This window comes from Tympanuchus pallidicinctus, unplaced genomic scaffold (assembly GCF_026119805.1).
Source record: "Tympanuchus pallidicinctus isolate F22 unplaced genomic scaffold, pur_lepc_1.0 scaffold32, whole genome shotgun sequence".
Classification (NCBI taxonomy): Eukaryota; Metazoa; Chordata; class Aves; order Galliformes; family Phasianidae; genus Tympanuchus; species Tympanuchus pallidicinctus.
In genome coordinates, this window is record NW_026294750.1 from 1,633,957 (window position 1) to 1,657,844 (window position 23,888).

The 23,888-nt window shown below is 45.7% G+C and overlaps 1 protein-coding gene across 6 annotated transcripts; it reads right to left on the reverse strand.

The window, feature by feature from the left end:
• Window positions 1–98: 98 nt before the first annotated feature.
• Window positions 99–23,701, reverse strand: HIPK1 (homeodomain interacting protein kinase 1). Of its 6 annotated transcripts, none has more exons than XM_052698121.1 (16): window positions 23,580–23,701; window positions 21,917–22,994; window positions 17,062–17,185; window positions 14,897–15,016; window positions 14,067–14,153; window positions 13,069–13,253; window positions 12,561–12,723; window positions 11,990–12,212; window positions 11,063–11,184; window positions 9,404–9,538; window positions 6,750–6,892; window positions 6,408–6,590; window positions 5,697–5,912; window positions 5,204–5,442; window positions 4,710–4,846; window positions 99–4,576 (listed from the first exon to the last, which is right to left on the reverse strand). In XM_052698121.1, exons 2-16 carry the CDS (start codon window positions 22,990–22,992, stop codon window positions 4,091–4,093), a joined length of 3,639 nt encoding a protein of 1,212 aa, XP_052554081.1. In that variant the 5' UTR covers window positions 22,993–22,994; window positions 23,580–23,701; the 3' UTR covers window positions 99–4,090. The 6 variants fall into 6 exon arrangements, with proteins under 6 accessions (XP_052554081.1, XP_052554082.1, XP_052554080.1 ...); XM_052698122.1 differs by lacking the exon at window positions 23,580–23,701 and adding an exon at window positions 23,136–23,264 and having other exon boundaries at window positions 5,204–5,328; XM_052698120.1 differs by lacking the exon at window positions 23,580–23,701 and adding an exon at window positions 23,136–23,263 and having other exon boundaries at window positions 6,750–6,889.
• Window positions 23,702–23,888: the final 187 nt, after the last annotated feature.

Here is a 23,888-nt window from a genome sequence, read left to right on the forward strand (position 1 = left end):
CCAGATGCGGCGAGAGGCGGCCCCGGGCGCCTCAGCTCCGCTTTAACTCCGGCGGCTCCGCAGCCCCGACCCTCCGAGAGACCGAGAGACCCCAGGGATCGAGTACAGAAAATTAACCCTTTTTATTGATGCATTGCAATTGTTCTACATCTTTACCATATTATGTAGAAAATACTTAAAATACAAGCTACTTTGTAAAACCAAAGACAAACATTGAATCCAAAGATAAACTATGTTTTCACAATGGACCCTTCTCCCATATAGTTAGTATTAAATTTTTAAATAGCTATTTCTTTTGTTAAAATGATTTTTACATACCCCCTAAGTACATCAGCAATACAAACATAGATCAGTAATGTCAGGAACTACCTGCACCTACCGGCTTGTAAAAAGGAAGAGCACAACCAGAAAAGAAAGGTAAATTGTACACAGTAACTAGCATATCAAATACATTTAGTAAAGTAGGAATTCCATTGCAATATCAAGGATCCAAGCAGAAATACTAACGTTACATATAATGTACTGCTACATGTAGTGAGATAGATATATTCCAAGCTGAATCTGAAATCACACATTTATATAAAGTTCAGCAACAAACAACCATGTGGACATGCGGCATCATTCAGAACTTTAAATAAAAGAAAGCAGGGCTGTGCCAATCCTGTCATTTAGAAGCAATTTAGGTTAATGTAGTAAAAGAAATCGCTGAGTCAGAGGTTAATTACTGCATCCCATCAATTAGGTGCTAAGCAGGGAGGCTCAGGAGTTGCCTCTGCTGTGGCTCACAGCTGTGAGTGCAGATCGCCCACAGGAACAACCCTGACTTCAGCTCAGGATCACAGAGGTGAGTTATCCGATATTCAAACGGCGAATCCCAAAGCGGGTTTAAAAGAAATTCAGGACTCCAATTTCAACCCAGAGAGCATTGGTTTGTGAAATCTGTGTAGCAGCTCTGAAATGAGGACAGCTGGTTATTGAAACTGATGGGAAGGCTGGCAATGCATGGGCAGGAGGGATGCAGCTCCTTCTGGGCTCAGAGCAGCACACCGGGCCGGAAAGCTGCTCCTGCATGGGCAGCTCTGTCTGCCTCACGCTGTGTCTGCCACAAGAGGAGCCTCAGGGAAACAGAGCTGTCGTAACAGAGCAGGTTCCATCCCTGCAATGTCATTCCCATCTCATCCTCTTTGTTCCAATGCTTTTGGAAACAGTGAAAGAGATGTTACCGTGCTCTGTGAATAGATTCCTTTTAATGGTCATTTTCATCTACTTCTTGGGGGGACTGGAAGGGTCTCACCCAAATTCCCAGCACATTTTGCTGCTGGTGTTTTGGTTTTTTTTCCTCCAATTTGGACCTCATACATAACATTTCCTATTTATGTACAAGACATACGGTTTTCCGAAACGCAGGAACTGGAACTTGTTTTGCCTTTGATGGAAAGGCACAACTCCGTACCCAGGAGGTATCTGAAGGGAAGTACTGCAAACAAGCAACGTAACACGGAAACAAGAAAGTGCTTACAGCAAAGAGCATTGTTTACACCCAGGATGTAAAACAGCACAATCCGTTGGGCATCCTCACAGCTACAGAAGTGCTCTGACCACAAACACACCAAACAACAACGTCGCTAATGCTACCGTCCAGCTCCGAAGTCCTTCAGCCCTCTGCTGAAAGAGGCCCCAAACCTCGGCGTCAGCTCAGCCCAGCCTTCCTTCCATCAAACGTATGGAATCTCAGAAGCTCATTTCGCACTCCTCACGTCAGAGAACCGGACCATCTGCCACTGGGACGGGCCAGAACTGGGATTCAAGGTTACCAAAACCTCTTATTGCTGCGTAACTCTGCTGCCCGAGCCAGCCTGGCTGCCAGCCGGCCAGTCCTGGTCTGTGTACTGGAGATGAGCAGTAATTCCTGGCACGAGGGACCCAAGGAAACAAAGCATGGTTGCATTTCCTCTGCACACTGACTAGCATACAGCTGACACCTTCCCAACAACTCCACATTAGCAGCAGCATTAGAAAACTTCTTAATGGTATTATGTGCTTTACAGCAGGCTCTCTTTGGTATAAATATCCTATCACCAAGCTAGCAATATTTTACAGGAAATGTCTACTATTAACGTGGGGGAAGGTAACGCCATACTACTCTAATAAAAAGTGATTGCACGTATTTAATCACTTCTGCAATATGAGACTAAACATTCCAATGCATTCCCAGCACGACCCTATTCGAAATGCACTGACAGACAGCTAACAGGACATGTGCCACTTCCAGGAACAGCTGCAAGGGGACATCGCTTCGCTCCAACAAAAACGTTGCTCTTTATGACAGCATAAAACTGAGAACAATGCACCTATGTGACAGACTGCTGTTCTTGCTGTGGGAAGCGTAGTGAATTGCTTCAATTCGACGGGGGCTTGCTGGTCCCTCATAAGGCAAGCTCACTGTAAACTCTATTCACACTACATCATCATTTAAGGCACTACAATAAGGGGACACACCAAACAACTCTTCATCACACATACCTGTGCAAAACAAATCAGAAAGTATCCTTGTCTCTCGTGAAGCTCTACTCCTCTCTCAGTGCTACAGTGATGAGCTCTAACCATTGCATTATATCACATACATTCCGACACGAATCCATTCATTTTGGTTTAAATACAAAGGATACATCAAACTCCATCCCCAGGGACGTTTTAAGAATCAGACAAACACTAAGTACAGAGTTCAAGTATCATCACTACACATCTTGATTACAAAGACAGAACGTTTGGGGTTAGCAGGAAGTTTTGCTTGTTATATTTTTCTAATCAATATGTACATATTTCATTTTTCTGTAAAATATTAAAACACCACCAATACAAAACTTCTAAAATAGTTTTAAATTCAGTAATAAACTTTAAAATCTGGATATTTTTTTTTTCTTCTTTTTTTTTCCTCTTTTTTTTTTTTCTCTTCTTGTTTTTGCAATTCCTCCATGCACGTACTGCATACAAGTCTTCATAAGAGCGCTTTAAGGAAGCTGTTGGCATATCCAGGAGGATATGGTCACAGGAGTATAAAAAGCTGTACACACCAATACAGTGATGTTTCGTTGTATTTCAAACTGTTCGACTCCCTCACAAACGAATCACGGAAAGAAAAATATGAAGGAAAAAAACAAAACCCAAAAAAAAACCAGAACCAAAAAGCCCTGCGCTTCTGTGGAGGCATCCAGCCCTGTTTTGGGGCCAGCACCGAACGCTGCAGAATGCAGATGGGAGAGCAGTGTGGCACAATTCATTCCCAACTGAACGTTACGGCATCCTCGTCCAGGTGCTGAGCTGTGTTGCACAGCACGACCTCAAAATCTGTTTGAAAAGCCTCAAGGGATTCCCCAGTGAATGCGATAATAATTCAGCTGTGTTACGGAAACAAAGGATTTGCAGGAAAACAAAAGAGATTCCAGGGCTCTGGTTGAGTTCTTGTTGGTTCCTGAATACACGGCGTGGGACAAGGCAGCTGCCCCTCCCAGCATCTCCAACAAAGCAGAGATGTAAACAAAACCTTGGACAGAAACGCAGAGAGATGCAATGGCTCCTCAAAACCAGCAAGTTGTTAAAGTGAAATGGGCAACAAAAGTTAAAACACTCAGCTGGATGTTAGAACTGCCCTGGCAAGACCAAGAGATAAATGTGCATTACATTTTTAGTGGCAATATGGATCTGTGCAAGCTGCTGAAAAATTATCTGCTGATCTTCTTGCTTAAATAATACAAGTTAAAAAAATCATCAGGATCTGCTTCCGAGATGCTGATCTTCCCTCCTCTTTCCATTAGCACAACAGAACGATTTTAAATAAAAGTGACCATGAATTTTTAAAAGCATCTATAAAAAGTAAGGGAAATTTTAAAAACTTAATTAGTGACCCTTGCACTGGTAACAAAGCATGCTGCTCGGTTAGTGACTGAACTCACCAGAGACATTTCTGAACAACATACAACCAGAGAAGGGAGAAACAAAAACCAGGCAGTCATTACCAGGTAAAGATTCACCTGAAATCTTTCTCCAATCGCTCCAGCCTGTTGCAGGACAGGAATTGCTCTACCAAGAACTATAAGTATGAGTACTGGTTGATCTTTGTAGGGCTCAGCGGATATCCAGTGTAAATAGCAGATCCTCTGGAAGCACCAATATAGGACTGGGGAGCAAACTGGTGTTGGTACTGGGCAGGTGGAACATTTGCAGAAGTCAGCAGACTCGGACCAACACTCACAGGGACCTGGTGGACGAGTGTGCTGGGGTGGGCAGCGTACTGGGTGTGCCGTGAGGAGCCCTGAGGGGAGAAGAGATGGGCGATGGAGGTGGTGGAGCCCAGCGTTGCAGCAGTAGTTGGAGCATAAGTGTACATATGTGGCTGGCTGGACAGGTGCGCGTTCGCAGTCGCCGCCGCCAGGTGGGGATGCACTGGGCTGCTGTGTTGGAACGTGTAGGGAGCCTGAGAAATAGTTGATGTGAGGGGTGCCACATAAGCTTGCTGCCTACGTGGGACTGCATTTCCGCTTCTCTCCTGTGAGGCCAGCACTGTCGTTTGCTGGTTCTGCAGGGAGAAGAAGGAAAAAAAGTCAACAAGAAACCTCGGGGAGCAACGAGAGGTTCAGCCAGAGCCTCTCCACTAACACCCAGGTCCCAGCAGGACAGATGATGGCCAGCAAAGGTCACACAGTGCTTACCTGGCTGAGATTGAGAGGCTGCACACCGTTTGTTACCACGCGGTGCGGTCGGTACCCAGTTGGTGTTATACAGCATCCTGATGACTGCCCGCTCACAGAGGCCACAGGCTTGGTCTTACTGGTGCTGCTCAGGATGCCTGAAAGATTTCATCAGTTTAATCCCTTCTTCCTTCTCATGCTGCATGCATGCACTATGCCAACTATGCAGAACACAGCTCCTACTTTTGCAACAGAGCTATTTCTTCAATTACAACTTAAAATTCAACTGTACAAGAAAAGACCTTTCTAAATGAATGCAGCCAAATATGCATGAAAAGTAAATGTATCAGTGACACTAAAAACAGATCGAGGCTTGCATGCTCAGAACATCACACGTAAAGCAGACAGTTAAAAACTGTGAGGACGAAGCTGTCAGGAATGAGACAGCATCCAAGCCCAACATCTAAGCCCTGGCAAAAACCACTGAGCACAGTGAGCTATGAGAGCGTATCTACCTGAAGCTTGGGTGGCTACAATGCAGTCATTGAGCTGTGTTTTCAGTGGTGGCACAATGATAGTCCGAGAGTTGGAGCTGTCAGCTGCTCCTCTGCTTGGCAGCTCCAGGGCACCACCTGTACTCCTGAGAGAAGAAAGTGGGTCTGTGGCATAGGGGCTGTTCAGGGAGGAGTCGGAATCAGGGGAGTCATTAACAGTAACGTAGCTGATGACATTGGATCTCTGCTTCATACCCAAACTGCAGGGAAAAAAGACAAACAGGAAACATTCTAGCTTTTCCCACAAGACATCTCCCCTTCAGATCTCATGCCCTCCTCCTAGTCACATGTGATCTGGTTAATTAGAGAGACAAACAGCACAGTGAACATGATGCAGCATTTTCTGTCTTACGCAGCGGTTCTCAGCTGAGCTGGGGTTTTGTTCTCTGCACTTCCTGATGCTTGGGCTCAGCTCAGGACCTATCAGTACTAATTGCCTAAATGAACTTCCTACCTGGCAGGTTTGTATTTGCTGTCCTCTTCCTCATCAGTGTCACTGCGAATGGTGATGACGCTGACGGGAGGGCTTGGAGTGTCTGGGATCACAATGGGCTGGTGCTGCTCCTGCACTGGGACGAGCACATTGGAGGAGGAGGAGGTGGAACGCAGAGGGCTGCTCCCAATGAGAGAGTAAACTTGAGTGGGCACAGTTTCTAGAGTGGAGCTGGATCTGAAGGAAAAGCAAAGCAGTATTCAGCTGTGTGTCAGCAGGCCAGAACAAACCAGCACCAGCGTTAACAACAGTCAGCCTCCAGCAGGATGGAGCGCAGTGCAAAAAGAAAAACCCAAGGAGAATCTCAGTGCAGACACTCATACAGGAAAGCACCAGGCAATGCGTCCCAGAAGGGACCAATGCACTCAGGAATGCTCTGATCAGGAGCCATCCCTTGTCAGTCAGCTGCCAGTTCTGCCAGTTCTGTGCTACGGCACCAACACTCTGAATGCACAAAGTCTCACTGACCCATACAGTAAAGCACTTGGTCAACCACAGTCCTTGCACTCTCACTGAAACTTAGATCACTTTATCCAAGACATATTTAAAAGCAACTGTAGCACATTAAAAAGTTACACAGACAGTAATTCTGTGATGGCAAGAACAGTTTTTCACACCACAAAAGCAACCTGCACAACACACCCACAGTCCCTACACTGCTGGAAGCCTTACTTGGCTGTGCTTGGTGCTGGCTGCTTGTTCTTCTTCGCTGGAACATTGCTGCTTTGCTGCTGCCTAACAACATGAGCAACTCCAACATTCAGAGGCTGCGCTGCAGCCAACGTCACGTGGTTGGTCAGTAACGATGGCTGTTGCATGAGGGTGCTGTACTGATTTCCATGGGAATGTGCATTCCTGGGGCAGGAAAAAAACACAAAAAGACCCAAACCCCATGACGACACTGCAGGAACTGCAGTGCAGGCACAGCTGCACTGAGCCCCTCCATGATTTTCAAGGGGAGGGAGAAATCCTGTGCAGGGCAGCACATGGGACTGAACCCCGCGTAGTCCCTACCTCCAGTCGGCCAATTGCTGGCTGCTGCCAATGGTCTCTGGAATCACAGCTGCTGGCTGAACAGAATTGTGCAAGGCAACCCCTGGGAGCTGCTGCCAGGTGGAAGGAAGCAGTATCTGCTGGGTTCCCCCAGGCCAGGCCTGCTGCAAAACAACAAACAGATACACAGCTTCACTAGATTTCAGTTCCTACAGAGACAGAGAGAGCTGTTCCAAGCAATAAATGCACTTAGGCAGATTGTTAACTTGCAGAGATAAGGGCACATCATTGCACTTTCTCAAAAGATCTCAGTACAAAAAAAAGAGAAGCAAGCTTCTCCTGACACTGTGCTAACCTTTCGTAGCCCAAGTGCCACTGGGGAGAAGTGAGATGTCGTACTGCAGAATGCAGCCAGGTACTGTATTGCTGGATGCATTGTGAGTGTTTTGGACTACTTTGCATGAAGGTTTCTGCACACTGCTCTGCTGAAAGATTCCAAACTACAAAGGCAGTTTGGTTCTTTCTGTCTGTCTGGATTACAGGGCTCATGCTATGATAGCTATCTCACAGCTGAGATAGAGCTATCGTGGAAATTTATCCCTCCTCAACTAAAGTAGTAAAGAAAAGCCACAGTGAGAAAAACATTCAGTGATTTGGGAGGTACAGGAAGCTGCTTTTCATTCATTGGTACTATCAATGTTCCTGCCCAAATTGACAAAATGCAGAATTTTCTGGGGAAAAAAAAAGCCAACAATGACCTAAATTCTGCAGTACAACACTCTAAGGTTTTGAAACTGCTTCTTCATTGCACATTGAACTGTAAAAATGCTGCACAAAGTATTTCTGCAAGTAACAGATCCACGTGTTACAAATACTGGTTCCAAACAAGAAGCCTTTAAAGCAGAGAACTGCGAAAACCTCTGCCAAAACAAGCGGAATAACAATAATATTAAAAAAAACAAATAAAGAGAAATATGTTAAAAGTCACACCATGCGTCTTTCCAAAAGCCAACACCTGCACAAGACAAAGCAGAGAGTTTAATACAGCAAGATATATAATTCCCAATGAGAGGCAGAAACCGGGCCTTCCAAGCGACGAACTGTTTTGACAGAGGAAGGACAAAAATACGCAAAGCTTAGCAAATGGCTAATGCAAACTGAGGGGAAGCAGCAGGGAGAAGTGTTGGAAGCACTAAAGGTGAGCAAAATCACGCCAAAGGCTCCCAGAATCCCAACAGGAATGGCAAGTTCTCCGGGGAAGCTCAGAATCCAGGCTGGCAGCTCGGAGCCGGCTCTGACTCCCGCTGCTGTGTGGGGGAGCTGAGCTGCAACCCCGCCATACACGCACAGGAGAGCAGATCTAATTTGCCTGCTGTTGAATCAAACGTCCGCTTTTGAAAACGTCACTAATATCTCACTTGTGTCCCAAGCTCTGCTACAGTCACCCCTTGCTGTTTTCAGAGCCTAGAGCGCAGCCTTTCGGCAATCAAAACGCAAGAGGAGGAAAGGAGATGCATCCCTGGAGCTGTCAGCTCAGAGCTGGGACCCAGGAGAACCCCTCCTCCTGCCTTCCCCCTCCTCCGAGACAGGGAGCACTTCGCTCGCTTCAGAACTCAAACGAGCAGGATTTCATTTCCACACACGTATGGCCTGAGCAAGTTCCACTTTGGGAGAGGCCTTGGAAGAAAATGACACTCAAACTACCACTCTAAAGCCACAAGAAACGACATGGTTCACAGAAGAAATGGAATGTGCTTTGAAGGACATGTGAGGATACCAGCACTTCAGTGCACCGCAATGTTTTCGTAAGCTTCACTGATCTGATTCTGGAGTTTGACAATGACTTCTCTGTGGCACTTGCAAAGTTGTTGTGGTGCAGGTGCCAAATCGGTACAAAGAGGACAATTTTGAAAACAAGCATTTCCTAAAGGTGTGTTTTCTTCCCCCGCCATTTTTTTGCAGTTGTTCCAAACAGCCTAAGCGCTATCTAGTGGCATTTTTGATACAGCTCACCTTTAATTTCAACCAAGAAATACGTATGAACTGAAAGTATCTGTGAAGAACAGCATCTTGATTTGGATGAAGCAAGCTACCTGTGGTTGGCTATGAATAACAAAAGGCCAGAACGTTGTTGTTGTCAAGGGCAAACAGAGATTAAGAGAAATGGACTCCTAAAGCAGTATGCTACAGAATTGGCTGTCATTAGAGGTTTTAGCCTGTGCTTAATGACCTGACACATTTCTACACACAAAGCAGCTTTACAGGTGTCCAGACAAAGCAGGCAGCTAACTTGCCAGGTAGTTCAAGTTCTGGCCATCCAGGTACCTGTAGCAGAATCGAGCTAAAGACTGATTCCTTTGTATTCAGCAATCAAAAGGCAAAGATAGGATAGTAAGCAAAGAACAGGAACAATCGTAGCTCTTCTACAGGCTAGCTTAGAAGAGCTTTGTAATTCTAGGCCAGTGAAGAGTAATAGTCAATGGATCTGGATTCTTTACAGAGCCACACTAAACATCAGAGTCAGACAGTGCTTCAGCAATGTTGGGGAGGAAAACAACAAGACATTAAGATGTAGCGAGAACACAGCCACAAGATGGCACATGCTTCCATGCCCTCTGCAAGTCTAAGTTAAAACAAAAACTCAGTTAGTGAACACAATCAAGGGAGGCAATTACCAGTACTGCAGCCGTCTGTTCTACTAGCGCTGGCCGGCCGGCTGCGCAGTTCAGAGTAAAGGGGACCGCATACTGCGGAGTGATGGTGGCTACTTGAGGATGAAGAGTTGCTACCATTAGTGGTGTACAGCTTCCCTGAAATGTAGATCAGGCAGTGAGTGAAACAAACGTACCGAGGCAGGTAAGGGGGTTCAGCAATAGGGCTAGACAGGCTTTCACCTCACTGTATTTTATGGTGCTCGAGTTCCAGCATTGCAGTGGGTGCAGTGAAACCAGCACTGTGACCCCCTGGGCAGGTTCCTCTAAGCAATTACACATCCCTGAGGGGAACACGAGGAGCAGGGAACTGGGGAGCAGCATCTCTCCCATGACACGGTTGAGAAGTAAATATAAGATAGCGTTCAGCTACTATTATATATTACCAGGTCCCAGAGAGCACACCGCACTGCTTTTACATCCTAAGCCATAACAAACTGCACCCCAACAGGACACAGCTTCCACATTCACATACAGCACTCTTGGAAAAAAAACAAGGCATTTATTAAAAGGCACCAAAGGTCTTTTGTATTATTAAGGAGCAAAGTTATTTGTGATGAAACTGTCAAGAAACTACCGATATCAGTCCCTAAAATATCTAACAAAATCAGATTCTCAGTTTACAATTTGCCTTCTCAAGAAAACTGAGGTTTGAATTCAAGATGGGCTTCCTTCAAATATATTCTGCTTTTTGGATACTGTCACCTGCACAATTCTGCCAAACAAATCAGAGATCACAGAATGCCACCAAAATTACTTGGACTGAATACTCTAAAATTGCTTCTCTGCAAGCAGGTCAGCAGTACGACACACTTCCTGGACAGCAAAGTGAATACAGTATGTGTTAACATCAGCAGAAGCTTAAACCATACAAATAAAAAGGACTGTGCTCAAATTTAAAGGCAGTGACAATTTTTCAGTGAATAATACTCAGGAATCACTGTATATCCTCATTGTATATGAATATGAAATACATATATTCGTATATGTGAAATAATTTTTTTTGAAATAAAAATCATTTTCATTTATGACACATTACTGACATTTATAACATCAATTTCTAGAATGCTCTGTGAGTTCTGACACTGCATGCTGTTTAAATTGCAAACAGAAATAAGGATGTCACTGCTACAGATCAATTCACTAACAACGAAACTAATGGAGAATTCGTACGATTTCATTTAAAGATGAAATTTAACATGAAAAATCTTCACTGCTACTTCTGCTTTCTGGGATCTCAATTCTGGCAGAACAGATTTCTTCTAAAATGTGCTGCCTTGTTTTGGAAGTGTAGACAAAAATGTGCACTACAGATAGCTGTAAGGTTGTAAAAAGGCAGCCTTTTTTCTTTAACAGCTAGAAAGTACTCACTTATTCCTGCTGTTAAACCAAACTCCTCAGACCAGGGAGGCCTGTGACATAACACAGTCTTTAAACATTCCAGAAAAAAAACAAAACAAGAAACCACTGTCTTAGAAGTGACCTGCATTTAAACCTCTTGGAGTGTGCTGAGAAGCTCCCAGCATTCACCCCAAGCACCAGAAGGTACGTCAGGCTCTCCTGGACAGTGATAGGAAATACAGTTAACTCAGGAATTCCTGTTGTTATTTTATCTTTTTTTACCTGTGTGAGAACTCCAGATTGGATCTGCAGTGGCTGTGCTGCAGGTGCTTGTGGTACAATTGGGACAGCATTCTCCATCCTGACTGGGAACCCAGAATGCTTGGTAGTTGCCTGAAGTCCAGCTGTGGAGGACAAGAATAAATCACAGCTAAGATGGTTTACTTACATCTGTTCATTCTTCTCAAGTTCCTACCAGGTAAAAGAATACAGGGTCAGATGAAGAAAAACTGTTTCCTTTGACAAAACCCTACTACTAAAACACCAGCTGGAGTAAATATTCCTGCAGCCCCCATTGCTCAAGGACAACAATGGGCAACCAACTCTCAAAACCTCTGTCCAATTCTTCAGCCTTGTGCTCAGAAACCAGCAATCCACACACACATCTACTTTTGCTACACCACCAGTTCCCATCCCATAAACACTCCAGACTAGCACAACCCAGGTATAAAAAGAAATTAAGAACTTTCAGTTTTAACAGACCTTGTGCTAACTTCACTTATTGCAGTTTGTGACGGTTCATCTGTTAGCAAACTACACAATGGCACCAGTGATTGTGAACTGACTTAAGCAGATATTCACTCTTGGTATAAAAAAACACAGTGAGGCATTTTCTTATTTTCAGAGAAGTCTGACTGTGTCCAATGCTTTCTGAGGAATGCTGTTGTGTTCAGTTGGGAGGGAAAAACTGGTTGAGCAAGCAGATGAAGGCTGCAACTGAGGCAGGCAAGGTAGTGCCACCTGCACAAGCTCACCTGGAAGAGAACCAAACTGTCTACCCATGTCTGACCTGATTCTGCTCTTTGCTCTGATGTGACATGCACACAGCACTCTTCTGCACCTTCTCAACGTGACGCCAATCACAATTTCTCATTTTAACCTAGGTGAAACCACAGCACCATACACAAAGGGGTTGTTTTTTCTGCTTACTTTGGAAAGCAGGGGGACAAACAATGAATGTCTGCTGGAATGGGTCAGTCTGCGTGCAGATCTGGGTGGTTCCAGGCTGCAAGGAGACACTCTGTTGTGCCACGCCTGCAACTGGTGCTGCAGATGATGGATAGAGAGCAGACTGATAGTTCAGCAAGGAGACGTCCGAGTTTGCCAGGGAGAGAGTAGCAGCAGCAGTAGAATTAGAAGCTAATACACTGGCCTAGAAAACAAAAATATTACAGATTTATCAACTGTACTTGTTATAAAACAGCAACTGTCAAGACTAGACTGTGCATCAAGCACCAGGAAAAGGTTTTAGGTAAAAAGCCCAAGATAACACAAGAAAAAACACGAGCTGCACCAACTTTACTTATGTTGCTGAACTGACAGGTCAATGTGATTAGGTGAAAAAGAGACTCCCCTGGCCTAAGTTATGGAAAATAAGACTTCAAGACTACAAATTCCAGAATGTGATTTAAACACACTGCTTTGCAACAAAGGACAGAGGGCTTAAAATGAGACTGCTCAAGCTCTTCAATTAGCACAAAACAGCTAGCAGATGCTATACCTGGTTGTGTACTGTATTGAGCTGGTTGTTAAAGCTCATTGTCAGATTTGTGCTTGTATTAGGAGCAACGTGAGTCGTGAATGGGCTCTTAATCTGATTCACTGTATCATACATATTAACTCTTCGCTTGCAAATCTCCATGTTCTGAAAGCAGGATTTCACACTGAAAGAGAAGACAGAAGGAAGATATGAGAATAGGTACAATGCAACTCAACAGAGACACTGCATTTCTGAGGTTATGCATAAGCTTTTAGGTTTAGGTACTTTTTTTTCCTGCTTTTTTGTTGCTGCTTTGGGGACTGGGGGGCTGTGGGGAGGTATTTAAGAAAACCAAGAAGGTAATAAAACATGAAAAGGAAGCTTAGGAACATGTCTTTCCTTCCAGCCTTTGCTGTTTTCAAATCAGCCAGAAAATGCAGTAAACAGTACTGACATAAAGTAGAAATGTGCTATTCTGTGTTGCTACTCTGTCCTCCTGAAAGAAAACAAGAAATCCAAGGAAGCTTACTGATTGCTGTGTGGGAAATCCAGAAGATGGGTCATTGTAACGAATGGATGGTTCAAAGTCTTCAGCGGAGTAATTCTCTTATCTGCATCAATAGTCAACATTTTCTTCAACAAATCAATGTACTCCCTTCGGTCAGCCTTCTCTGCCAACATGTCGGTCCCTTCTAAGTCTGTGGACATATTCACCTTGCAAACAAAATTAGAGTGGTATGCAAACATTACATTCATTACTGCTTAACGATTCACTAACCTCGTATCAAGCACAAATATTTACAAACCGTTTCTGTCTCTTAGCCAGCTTAGCTTTAGGTGCTGTGGCACTAGCATTTAACTTTTCTGTTGCTCTAAAGAAGGAAGTCAAACTTACACAAGCATTCTCATCTCAACATGAAGTTGGTCTGCTCAGTAGACAGCAACCAGGGCTGTAAGAGGCTAGCAAAACTGAACAGTGAGATTCTACATTCTCTGCACAGATGCACAGTGATGATAATAGCTACAAAATCAATAGAAAATGGAGACCAATGTGTTTAAGATGCAAGGCCTCGTATTATTAAAAACACTCAGATATTCCCTCTTATGGATTCTGAAAACAGAATGGGAAAATGGAACAAGCTGTGGTTCCAGTCAACACGCTCTCTCAGATTTACAAGGCTCACCAAGAGCCCTAATCCTACAAACACCTGCAGCTGCTTAACTTTCCTGCTACTTGACTGCAGCTCCGCTGTTCCTAGCAATGCAGGCTGAGCACACTTGTTGCATCCACCAGATCAAAGCCTAAGCAAGAACAGGAAATCTCTAACTGCTTCATAATTAACATTTTCACAGCCTTTAATACAGTGATTTCCGATGCAAATTGGCACCATGGCAAACCTATATCAGTGTCCTCAATAATATGTGGAAGAAGACTGTCCTGGTTCAGGAGGCTCATTTTAAAGACACCAGTGATGTGATGTATGTACTTGAAGTGAGTTGTCTGTGTGTTTCAGTATTTCTGTGTACCTGTGCCATATCATCCAAACAGTTGAATATATATTTCCTTGCTTCTTTTGATTTTATTCCTGTCTCCAACTCGTGTTCTTCTGGGGTCTAGAAAACAAAGCATTTGTTAATACAAATGGAGTTTTGAGAAATTGAGATATTAAAAAAAGAAAAAGCAACATGATAAGCGTTGAGCCAGGTCATCTTCTGACTGCTTCAGTATAAATCATATGCTAGCATGCCAAACACAAGCAGTCACGGGTTCTCATCCCTCTGAAACTGGAAATACCACTCATTACTCACTGCCAAAGCTGAATTAACAACTGGATCAGTTCCCTTCAAGGCTTTCTTAGGTAGTACCAATGTGAAAAGAACAGAAGAGCTCTGATTTAGGAAGACTGTTTTTCAACCTCCCTTTTACAAAGAAAGACAAAATTCCCTCCTTTTGCAGCTCAGCTTAGAGGTAAATCAAACATACATCTGACTCCTTCCTGTCCTCTGCCAGAACACAAACCAACCTCTGTTCAGCTGAGAATCACCATCATGAAAAGCTCCCCACTTCACTCCATACTGTCAGGAGATGACAACAAGATGACATGCTTCCAAGACTGAGCAGACCATAATAAGCAACCATTACCTCAGTTACTTCAACACCCACTCTTTGCTGGTGCTATCATTCATAGCTGCTATTGTTAGATGAGTACTAGGAGGTCTGCACAATTTCTGGAGTGCAATACACAAATCAGTGATATTTGAATGGCACTTCAATCCAATCTTAGCAAACCAGGTGTCCATTTATAGCCAGTCCTCAGTGAACAAAACAGAATCGAGCATTAAGAAGACAGACAAACCTTTAGCCTCCACAGTGGGTATCCCAAATTTGGATCTCTGTTAAAAAACCTGCTTGTTTTCGTTCCTGCACTGAGAAGATACTCCGCTGGAAGGCCTTGAGTTTGTGAAATATAACGAATCTAGGAAAGAAAATAATAAGAATCAGGACTCTCAATGTAGTTTGCTTAACGTAGCACTTATCAACCAGCTCTGTTCACAGTTATTAGGAAGCAACCTGCAAATAAAAATGCCCAGATAACTGACATTAAAGAGACTCAAGTATTTCTAAGGATATTTAACTTGCTCAGTCACATTATCTGCCAAAATTTTTTGTATAAACATTGGCTCATGAAAATCTTCTTTGCCTTCTACATGTGAGCAGACTGTGAGCTTTTAGAGATAAAGTAACACCAACAGTCACTGCTGTTAGCAGTGTCCAAGCAACACGGCTTTAACTGGCCGCCTGCACTCAGAGCACGCAACAATGTCACGACAAAGCTCTCATTAAAGAAGAAAGTAAGCCCAAACCTCTAATCCAATCAGCTGCAGCCTCAAAAGCATTTAATGCATTTAACGTGTAGCAAAAACATAAGAAATCTGGAAGATGCACCTGACCAGCTGCGATAGCATCAGTAAGACACAAGGCAGAGAGAGACCAGGCCCAAAGGCGTGCTCCAAAGGAAAGAAAACAGCACACTGTTGGAAAGCACAGCACGTTTCTTCAAGTATTCTAAGTGCCACATGACTGCTAATGATATTTGCTCTTCAGGAGTACAGTGAGAAATGTGACATCACCTCTGTCACGACTGTTCCCCACAAGGAGCCTATTTGAAAGTTTCAAGAAAAGAAGTAATATTCTGATTTATAAAAACAAGGGCTGGGAGCACAGTGTCAAGGTAAGCAGGCTTTGTTCAGATTTCATACGTAGCTTTTTTAGCAAGCTTCTTGTCTTCTCTGCAAAACTCCTCTTCCTCCACTGTGTCAGAGCAGCTGAATACCGTGCAGTGATAACTGATGGTTACAGCCTGTGTGCCAGATATTCACTTTCCATGTATGCCAGTGTGAATCTGAGGTATCTGCAGGCAGCTATCTTTGGTATCCACACAGTAGCTCAGCTAAGTGATCTGCTGGCCTATGAGACTTATCTCTTCCTTATAAGCAAAGAATATTTAAACAATGATTGTAAAACCCATCCCAAGCTGTGAACTCATTCCTAAGAGGTCCCTGCCTGAGTTTTCATTTGCTGCTGTGGAACCTCAGAAAAAATACAAGCAAACTACCTCTATTTTTCAAGGGCAATTCAGATATCAGAACCAACCACACGAAGTCACACCTCGCAAAGGACTGCAAAATCCTGCTATTAAGCAATGGAAAAAGCACCTCCTCCCACCCCCCTACATGGCTAGATAAGGTTCTCAGAATTACACAAAACTCAGAGTGCAAGGAAACCACCACGATGTGTCTCAGTCGTTTTCTAACTCATTCTGCTCATTAAGGTACCACTGGGTTTCCTTTGGAAATTCACAGTGCTAGCTTCCTAGCCCATACCAAAAACTTACTAAGTTTGAAAGCTTACTTTTAAGTGCTCTGTCACATAAGGAAAACTAAACCAAGTGCTGTCACAAGACATCACCAACAAAAACCACAGTGGAAAAGTCAGTCTCAAAAAAACCCGTGTACAGACTTTTTGCCCTTTTATAGGCAACTGAGGAGACCAGGTAATGCTAAGAATCCACAGAAAGAAATAATTTCAGTCCCTTGCCCTTGTACTGCAGAGACAACGTGGGCCCACATTTTGCATTAGAAATAAGGGCTGCTGTAGGTGCTGACAGGACAGGAGTGGCACTCTTGCTTTGTCTCCATGTGGAAAAACTGCTTTCATGGTGAAATTACAGAGCACACACCTCCCTTTTGTTTTGACAGGAATGTACTTCAACAGCTTTTGGGTTTGGAAGAACAGACGGGGGGTGAACTGTCAACTGACTCTATCCTGGATGAGTACATTTGGTAAAATGCACAGAGCTGTGCTCTCCTGCCCAAGGACAGCAGACCAACAGCAAGAAAATTCTGACGACAGTGATTCATTTTGGATAAAATCTGAATGCAGGATCAGTTGGGTTCAGAGGGTCTGGACACAGATCACTGTGGCTTCATCTGAACATCCCCACACTCCCCATGCACTCACCTGATCATATTCAGAGGCTCCTGGATACAGAGGCCAGCCCAGAAACAGCTCAGCTATCACACAGCCCAGCGACCACATGTCAATAGCTTCGCAGAACGGTAAACCCAGGATGATCTCAGGAGCCCTGTTGAAAACAAAAGGAAGAGGGGGGAAAAGAGGGTTAAAATTTTCAGAAAACACAGCCCTTTAATAATTTCTCTGGAAAATGCTCCTTCATCTGAGTAAATCCATGTGGAATTAAGAGATTCGCGTTAAAGCAGATGTTTCCTCGGGCGTCCTTTTTATCACTTAGCATGGCTGGTTTTGTTTTATTGCCAGGTGCCCTCCAACTTTATGTAACTGTGAGACAAAGTGACTCCTTTAGTAACTGGTTTTATAACACACAACAGAGGCATCCCAGAGACTGCATACAGCCTTCCCTAACAGAGCTTGGAAGTGAAGTTCTGGCAGAGGATGCTCAGACCTTTCTTTGCAGGTCTCCCTACCCAGGCACCCAGCTGCCTGCATGTGGAAAAGAATCACATCTGCAAACCCAGAAAAAGAAGCCCTACAGGGAGGCACCTGGCTTTCGTGTAGGGTTTGGAGAGTTTCGAGTTTAAAAGGGATCAGAAGAACACAGCTGGATGTTCTGACTTCTCTGCAAGGTTGAGCTACAGGTCTCTGTGCACTGAACCACCCCTAAAGCAAAATGCATCAGCCTGGATTGCCCTGAACAGGTGCAGCAATTTGGAATTTTAGGGAGATTTCCTTCTGGGACCAACTCAGAACACAAAACGATGCTTTGGTAGAACTCCTCACCTACACACAGCTCTGAAACAAACCCATGCTTTTCTGTTAGGCGAAATTCTGGTCACGTATTTGCATACAGCACAGAACCCAAGTGCTGCAAGAACCACGTGAGTCGGTATGGGAATTTACTCTGGAAAGTACAAACATTAAAACCTTGCTCTTCTTCACGCATAACCAACAATTGCAAAGATAGGAAGGTCTTGAACTACAGGCTAGTGGTTTTCTGGATGTGACTTTGGTAGCACGTCCTAAGGCTAGCATGCCATTCCTTATATTGCTCCATATTTTAGAGTCTAGGGTAAAAAAAAAATCCTTCTGAAACCAATTCTGATCTTTCTACAGAATTCTGAAATGGTCTGCATAACACACAGGTGTCAACAGATCAAACACCTTCCTCAAGTGTACAACCCAAGCACACCTCCCAGCAGTCTGCACACAACAGAAGAGACTCCCCAATTAACCACCCTCTGAGCTGCAGTGACACAGACACAGCTTTTGGTTGAGGTGACTGTACACAATTATCATGAGCCAGTCTCAAAATACAGCACTCATCCCAGCTGCCCAGGCACAGAGCCTCTGAAAAAGGCAGATGACTGGACTGGCTATTGACTGCAGTGAGGTCATACCTAAACCCTGCTGCTCAGCTTTAAGCAAGGCAGTTCTTTTATTATGTGAAAATATGATTGTGTCAACGTGACAAATATCTGACATTTCAATTCTGAATCTCCTGCTAAAGCTTTCACTGTAAAAGAATGAGGTGAGGCTAGATGCAGCTCTCTACAGACAAACAGGTGCTAAGGGGGACTCCATTTCTGTAGTGCTTTCACTTCCACAAGCACAGTGAGTGCAGTGCAGTCACTCACACCGGGTTTTCAGAACACAACGTGTCATCAGTCTACTAGTTTTGACCCTCCAGATTCTCCTACTTAATGCAGGAATCCAATTCAGATTGGACTTGAAGCTTCACGTAACAAAAACTTCATGCATAAGTTTCCTTGGTTTGGAATGCCCAAAGTAAAATATTGGCTGGTGGAACACGCAGAATATGCTGAGCCTTCTCAAACACATGGAAAAAAATCATGCTGATGCCAACAGAAATGGTGGCAATGAGGCCTGGATGTTTTTTGTTTGTCTTCAACAACACACTGAGGTAGACTGAAACTTCAGTATCAAAACGCCAGTAAGTTAAATTCTATGCTTTATATTCCCTGGGACTTAAATGAACTCCTCACAAGCCATTCAACTTCATTCCAATTCAAGGACAGAGCTGGCAAATGAGTCTCTATCATCTTCTTGCACACTGCTATAATTAGTGGCATTATGAGATGTGAGTTGAAACAGGACAACAGGCACAGGTCACTTTCATAGCTGGCCTGTCAAAGATTAAAGTGAGCTTTACTGTCTCAAGCTCTTTGAAATAAGAAATCAAACATTCTTTCTTTACATACGTGCTTGTCAAGTCTGCTCTGACTGCCAAAGTTAGCAAATCTGCTTGGGGACTCTTGAAAGGAGATTCAAAGCAGCAGCAGAAAAATCCAAGGCTTGGTTTGAGCATTTCAGAAGGTGCCATGTTTACAGGTGGGCCTTCAGCCCTGCCCCTCGTGAAGAACAACAGTAACACGAAGATGATACAACTGCAGCCAGCAATGGGGTGAATGACAACACATCGCTGCTGGGAGCTGCACCGGCAAGCAGAGAAAGTTCAAACCGGCAGCACACACTGCTGCTTCCTGAGCCAACACAGCTGGAACAGGAACAGGAACAGGAACCAGCCCCAAGAAGAAGGAAGGAGCACGCAGTCATCAGCTCTGGCAGCTCCCTCGATGCAAAGTGCCACCTCCTCATGGCCTAAAAGAAGACACCGAGCTCAAGGACTGCACAGAAGTCACTGCACAGAAGTTTGAGTGCCAGAGCTGCGAGTCTGTGCCACATGTGGGAGCCAAAGAATTCCTCCCAGCACTCCAAGTCCACCATGCCATGGCAGGAAAACTGCCCCTCCTGACTGGGAAACACCGTGGAAGCAGCAGGAATGCCTGTAGAAAGAACCCCAACTTGACAGCGTTGCCCTGACAAACCCAGTACTGCACCCCAACTGCAAGTTAAGAATTCAATGAAAACAGGCATTAGGGCTTCAAAACAAGACAGCAGCATGAGCAAGTACTGCTAGGTATGAGCTAAAGCACCAAACAGTTCAGCCAAATCTCTCTGTGAAGGCAGTACAGCAGAGCATCCCCATCTCACTGCTGAACAGCTGAAGCCCAAGCTGAGGAGCACACGTTTAACAATCAGCTGAAAGTTAAAGCAGTGGCTCCTTAATGCACAGAGGTGTTTTTCCCTCCTGACCTATTCAGAACTCAAAGCCTCATTCGAATGAAGATGGATTACTGCTCAGTAGCAGTGAGCATAATTAATAAAAGAATGTTTTTCCCCTCAGGGCATATATATGCATCAGAAAATTTATCTTATGGCATCTGAGTTGGCTGCTTCAGAGTTCTCTACAGGAAACTCAGTCCAGTAATGGGAGATAAAATCAAAGCACACAGAACATTTCAAGTTTATTCTTAATGGCTGACAGAGAACCAAATGAAGAATTGGCCTGTATTGTTTTATTAAAGACAGCACTGAAAAAAATCAAACTTAGAGCTCACTGAACATGAATTTAATGTGAATTGTTTGAAGCAATCCAGTTCTCTGACAATCAAGTGGCTTCTGCACCATCTGCCTAAGTTCCTGGAACATGGATTTTAGTAAGCAACACCATCAAGCTAATTACATATCAATCTAAATATTAGATTTCCACATCACAGCGTTCTTAACTTCAGTTGAGCAGACAGTCTCAAGGTTCTCACCCTCCTGGCAGCGTCAGTCACAGCTCTCAGGGGGCGGAAGCAGCTCTGAGCTCAGCTCTGCACACAAAGACGAGCAGCCAGCTTCCCTCCCAGCAGCCCCTTCAAGATACTTATCGGCCCTTGCTACTTTTGTCTCAGCCAATCTGGCTTTTGCGTGTGTGATATCACAACTAGAAAGCACTGTGAGCCTCCCCAGGCTGCTCTGCCCGCATTTGTTGCAAGTGAGTGCAGACCCGATCAGTGGTCAATGCAACAACAACAAAATTAATAATGCATTTTAGAAAGTGAGCACTTTAACAGAGTCATAGTGCATAAAAGACAATTGCAGTTACAAAAAATAAGCACTTTGGAATTGAAAAAATCGGTGCCAACAAGCTAAATGAAGATCATTAGGAAAGCATTAAGAGAAGGAAACAGCACAGAAAGATGGTACTGGGTGCAAGAAGCAGAACACAAAGCAGAGGGAGCAAGAGGAACAAAAAGAACAAGCCCACAACAAGAGAGGGCCTGAAAGGGAAGCTTGGGAAAGACATCAAACGGGAGCAAGGCAGGGTGGGGTGTCCCAGCCCTGTCTGTCCCAGCTGGAAGGACCAGATACTGGCTGTGTTTTGTGTCAAGCGAGCTCACACACAGCAACCCCTCACACACAGCACAGACCTGCTCACGACCCTCTGATGGCAGAGGTGCATCTGCTAATTGAAGTCTATTGCTCTTATTGACAGAACCAAGCTTGAGGAATAATCAAAAGAAGTACAGCTTGCTTTACCTACCCAATTTCTGAGTTAACAAACTCATAAAATGCCCATAAAATAGGATTTCTTTTCTTTTTAATTCTTAGCAGTAAAGCAGAAGACATTTACACAACTCACCAAGGGAAGCACAGATCCATCTCACCCCCATTTAAAAAGAACTACAGGTCTCACAGCATCACAAACTGGTGACAGAATTAGCCAACTCACTGCATTAATCTGGGCTAAAAGGAAGGCACTGCATGCTACGCCACGTTCACAAAGCAGAAGTTCCATTTTTCTACACACAAATTTCACAAATCTCCAGGAAACAGGCAGAAAGGTGAACATGATGATTTCCTTCCCCTGGCACCTAACCGTAACAGCAGAAGATCAAGCATTTGCAGAAGCCAGTCCCTGGCACCCTATCAGATCAGCTTTCCCATGCCAGAGCAGCATTCTGAAAGCAAGCACTGTGCCACTACTCACCTGTAATAGCGCGACTGCAGGTACGTGGAGCACACAGCTTTGGATACGTGGCTGGCTGAACCAAAGTCTATCACCTTCACTCTGTACGGCTGGCGCGCAGGATCCACCAACATAATGTTTTCCGGCTTCAAATCAGCATGTATCAGACCCAAGCTCTTTAACTTCATCAGGGCAGTAGCCACTTGCTGTAGAATTGGCCGGATGTATTTCAGGGGCAACGGGCTGAATTTGTTTTGTTTTAAGAAATCATATAAGTTCTGTTCTAGCATCTCAAATACAAGGCATGTATGATTCTTGTGTTGAAAGCATTCGTAGGAGCGAACGAAGTTGTATTCATCTGCATTCTCACTACTCAGGCGAGAAAGGATGCTCACCTCTATCTGGCCCTGCCTGGCGTAGGATGGATGGTTCTTCAGGATTTTGATGGCCACAATCTCCTTCGTGCTACGCTTCCAGCACTTTGCCACCTGCCCAAACGTCCCACGGCCCAGGAATTCCAAGACCTCATAGCTGTTTGTCATAGAGCACAGGATCTCATGCTGGACCAGCTGATAATCCCCTTCTCCACTGGAACTGCTGCTCTTTGTGGTTACCGTGGTGGTCGTGGCCGCAGCACCCACCGCAGGTCTGTTTTGCAGCATGAGAGGTGGATGTTCCTCAATTATCTGCACACTACCGTTGCTGTCTACCTCTTCACTTTTCCTTTTTAATCCACATTTTTGGTATGGTTCCAGTAAAGAAAGGTTGGTCCTATGTGTTAGGGTTTGGCTGTTCTGAAAGGATGCTGTCGCACTGCTGCCCGTGCTGTCAGCTGCTGTAACCACAATGTGTTCAACCGATGGAGCAGGGAGAAGGAGGTTCTGGTCGTACGCAGGGACACTGAAGTTGGCTACCTGATGAGAAGAGCTTGTTTGCCCTTGAGCTGCTGGGAGGTTTTTGCTGTGGGTATAATACTTGTCACTACTGCTCTGTCCTGAAACATCCCAGACAGAGGGCTCCACTTTCAGTTTCTTGGCACTGCAGAAGGCACTCGAGGATACTGACGGAGGGGAAAACACCTGCAGCTGTGAGGCCATACCTGAGGAAGGACAGGAAAACCTATTAGGACCGTCCAGCAGCAGCCATCAGAACCAGAAACGCAACACCAAGGATCTCCCCGAGCACCCCCCGGGAAATCCATCTGTGCAACCGCCGACGGTGCAGGCGCCCTCAGCATTACCTCCTCGCCCGCAGCACAACACGCAGTAAGCTCCACGCTTAACATCCCGACGGCTGAAGAAAACCGAGCGCATGACGGGAGAGCAGAGCAAAGGAAAGCGGAGCAGAGCAGGAGGAGAGAAGCCGGCGGAGGAGAAGAGAGGCGCCGGGCACGGCCCGCTCGGCTCGTTCGTTGCTTTCCGTTTCCCTCCCCAACGAATGCAGCAGAGGCAGCGTCCGTTCGGAACGGCGCCGTTGCGGAGCCCCGCCGGAGCGCCGGGCCGCGCAGCTCAGCACGCCGCGCCCGTCGCCGGGAGCGCCGCTGTCCCGCCCGCCCGGGCGCCGCCGCCCACAACAGGCCGGGCCGAGCAGCAGGCCCCGCGCGGCCGCAGGCCCGGCCCTCCCCGCCCGACGGCGGCCCGCTCCCGCTCCAGCCGGGCCTCCGCGCCGCCCCCGGCCCGCTCACCGCCGGTGTGTGGTTCTCAGCCGCGGGCCGAAGCTGCCTGGGGGACACGCGGGGGTGCGGAGCCCCGCAGCGGGCGCATCGTAGCCCCGCCGCGGCCGCCGGCCCGGCCCGCTCGGCCCGCGCACGCCGGGGGGAGCCCCCAGGCCGCTCCGCCGCCGCCGCCGGGCTCCGCCGCGCCCTCACGGCACGGCCGGGCTCCCCCAGCTCCGCGCCGCCGCCGCCGCCGCCGCCCGGGCCCGAGCGCCGCCGCCGCGCTCCCGCCGCTCCGGGCCCTTCGGCCTCTGGCGCCAGACTGAGGCAGCCGAGCCC

Bases quoted from the DNA above. Each gene is read 5' to 3' on its own strand.
- HIPK1 (XM_052698119.1), bottom strand. From the start codon at position 23,208: ATGCGCTCGGTTTTCTTCAGCCGTCGGGATGTTAAGCGTGGAGCTTAC. The intron at 17,186-21,916 runs GTGAGTAGTGGC...TGTTTTCAACAG, and splicing joins CTGCAGTCGCGCTATTACAG to GGCTCCTGAGATCATCCTGG. The intron at 6,893-9,403 runs GTAATTGCCTCC...GTTGTTTTGCAG, and splicing joins AACAGACGGCTGCAGTACTG to CAGGCCTGGCCTGGGGGAAC.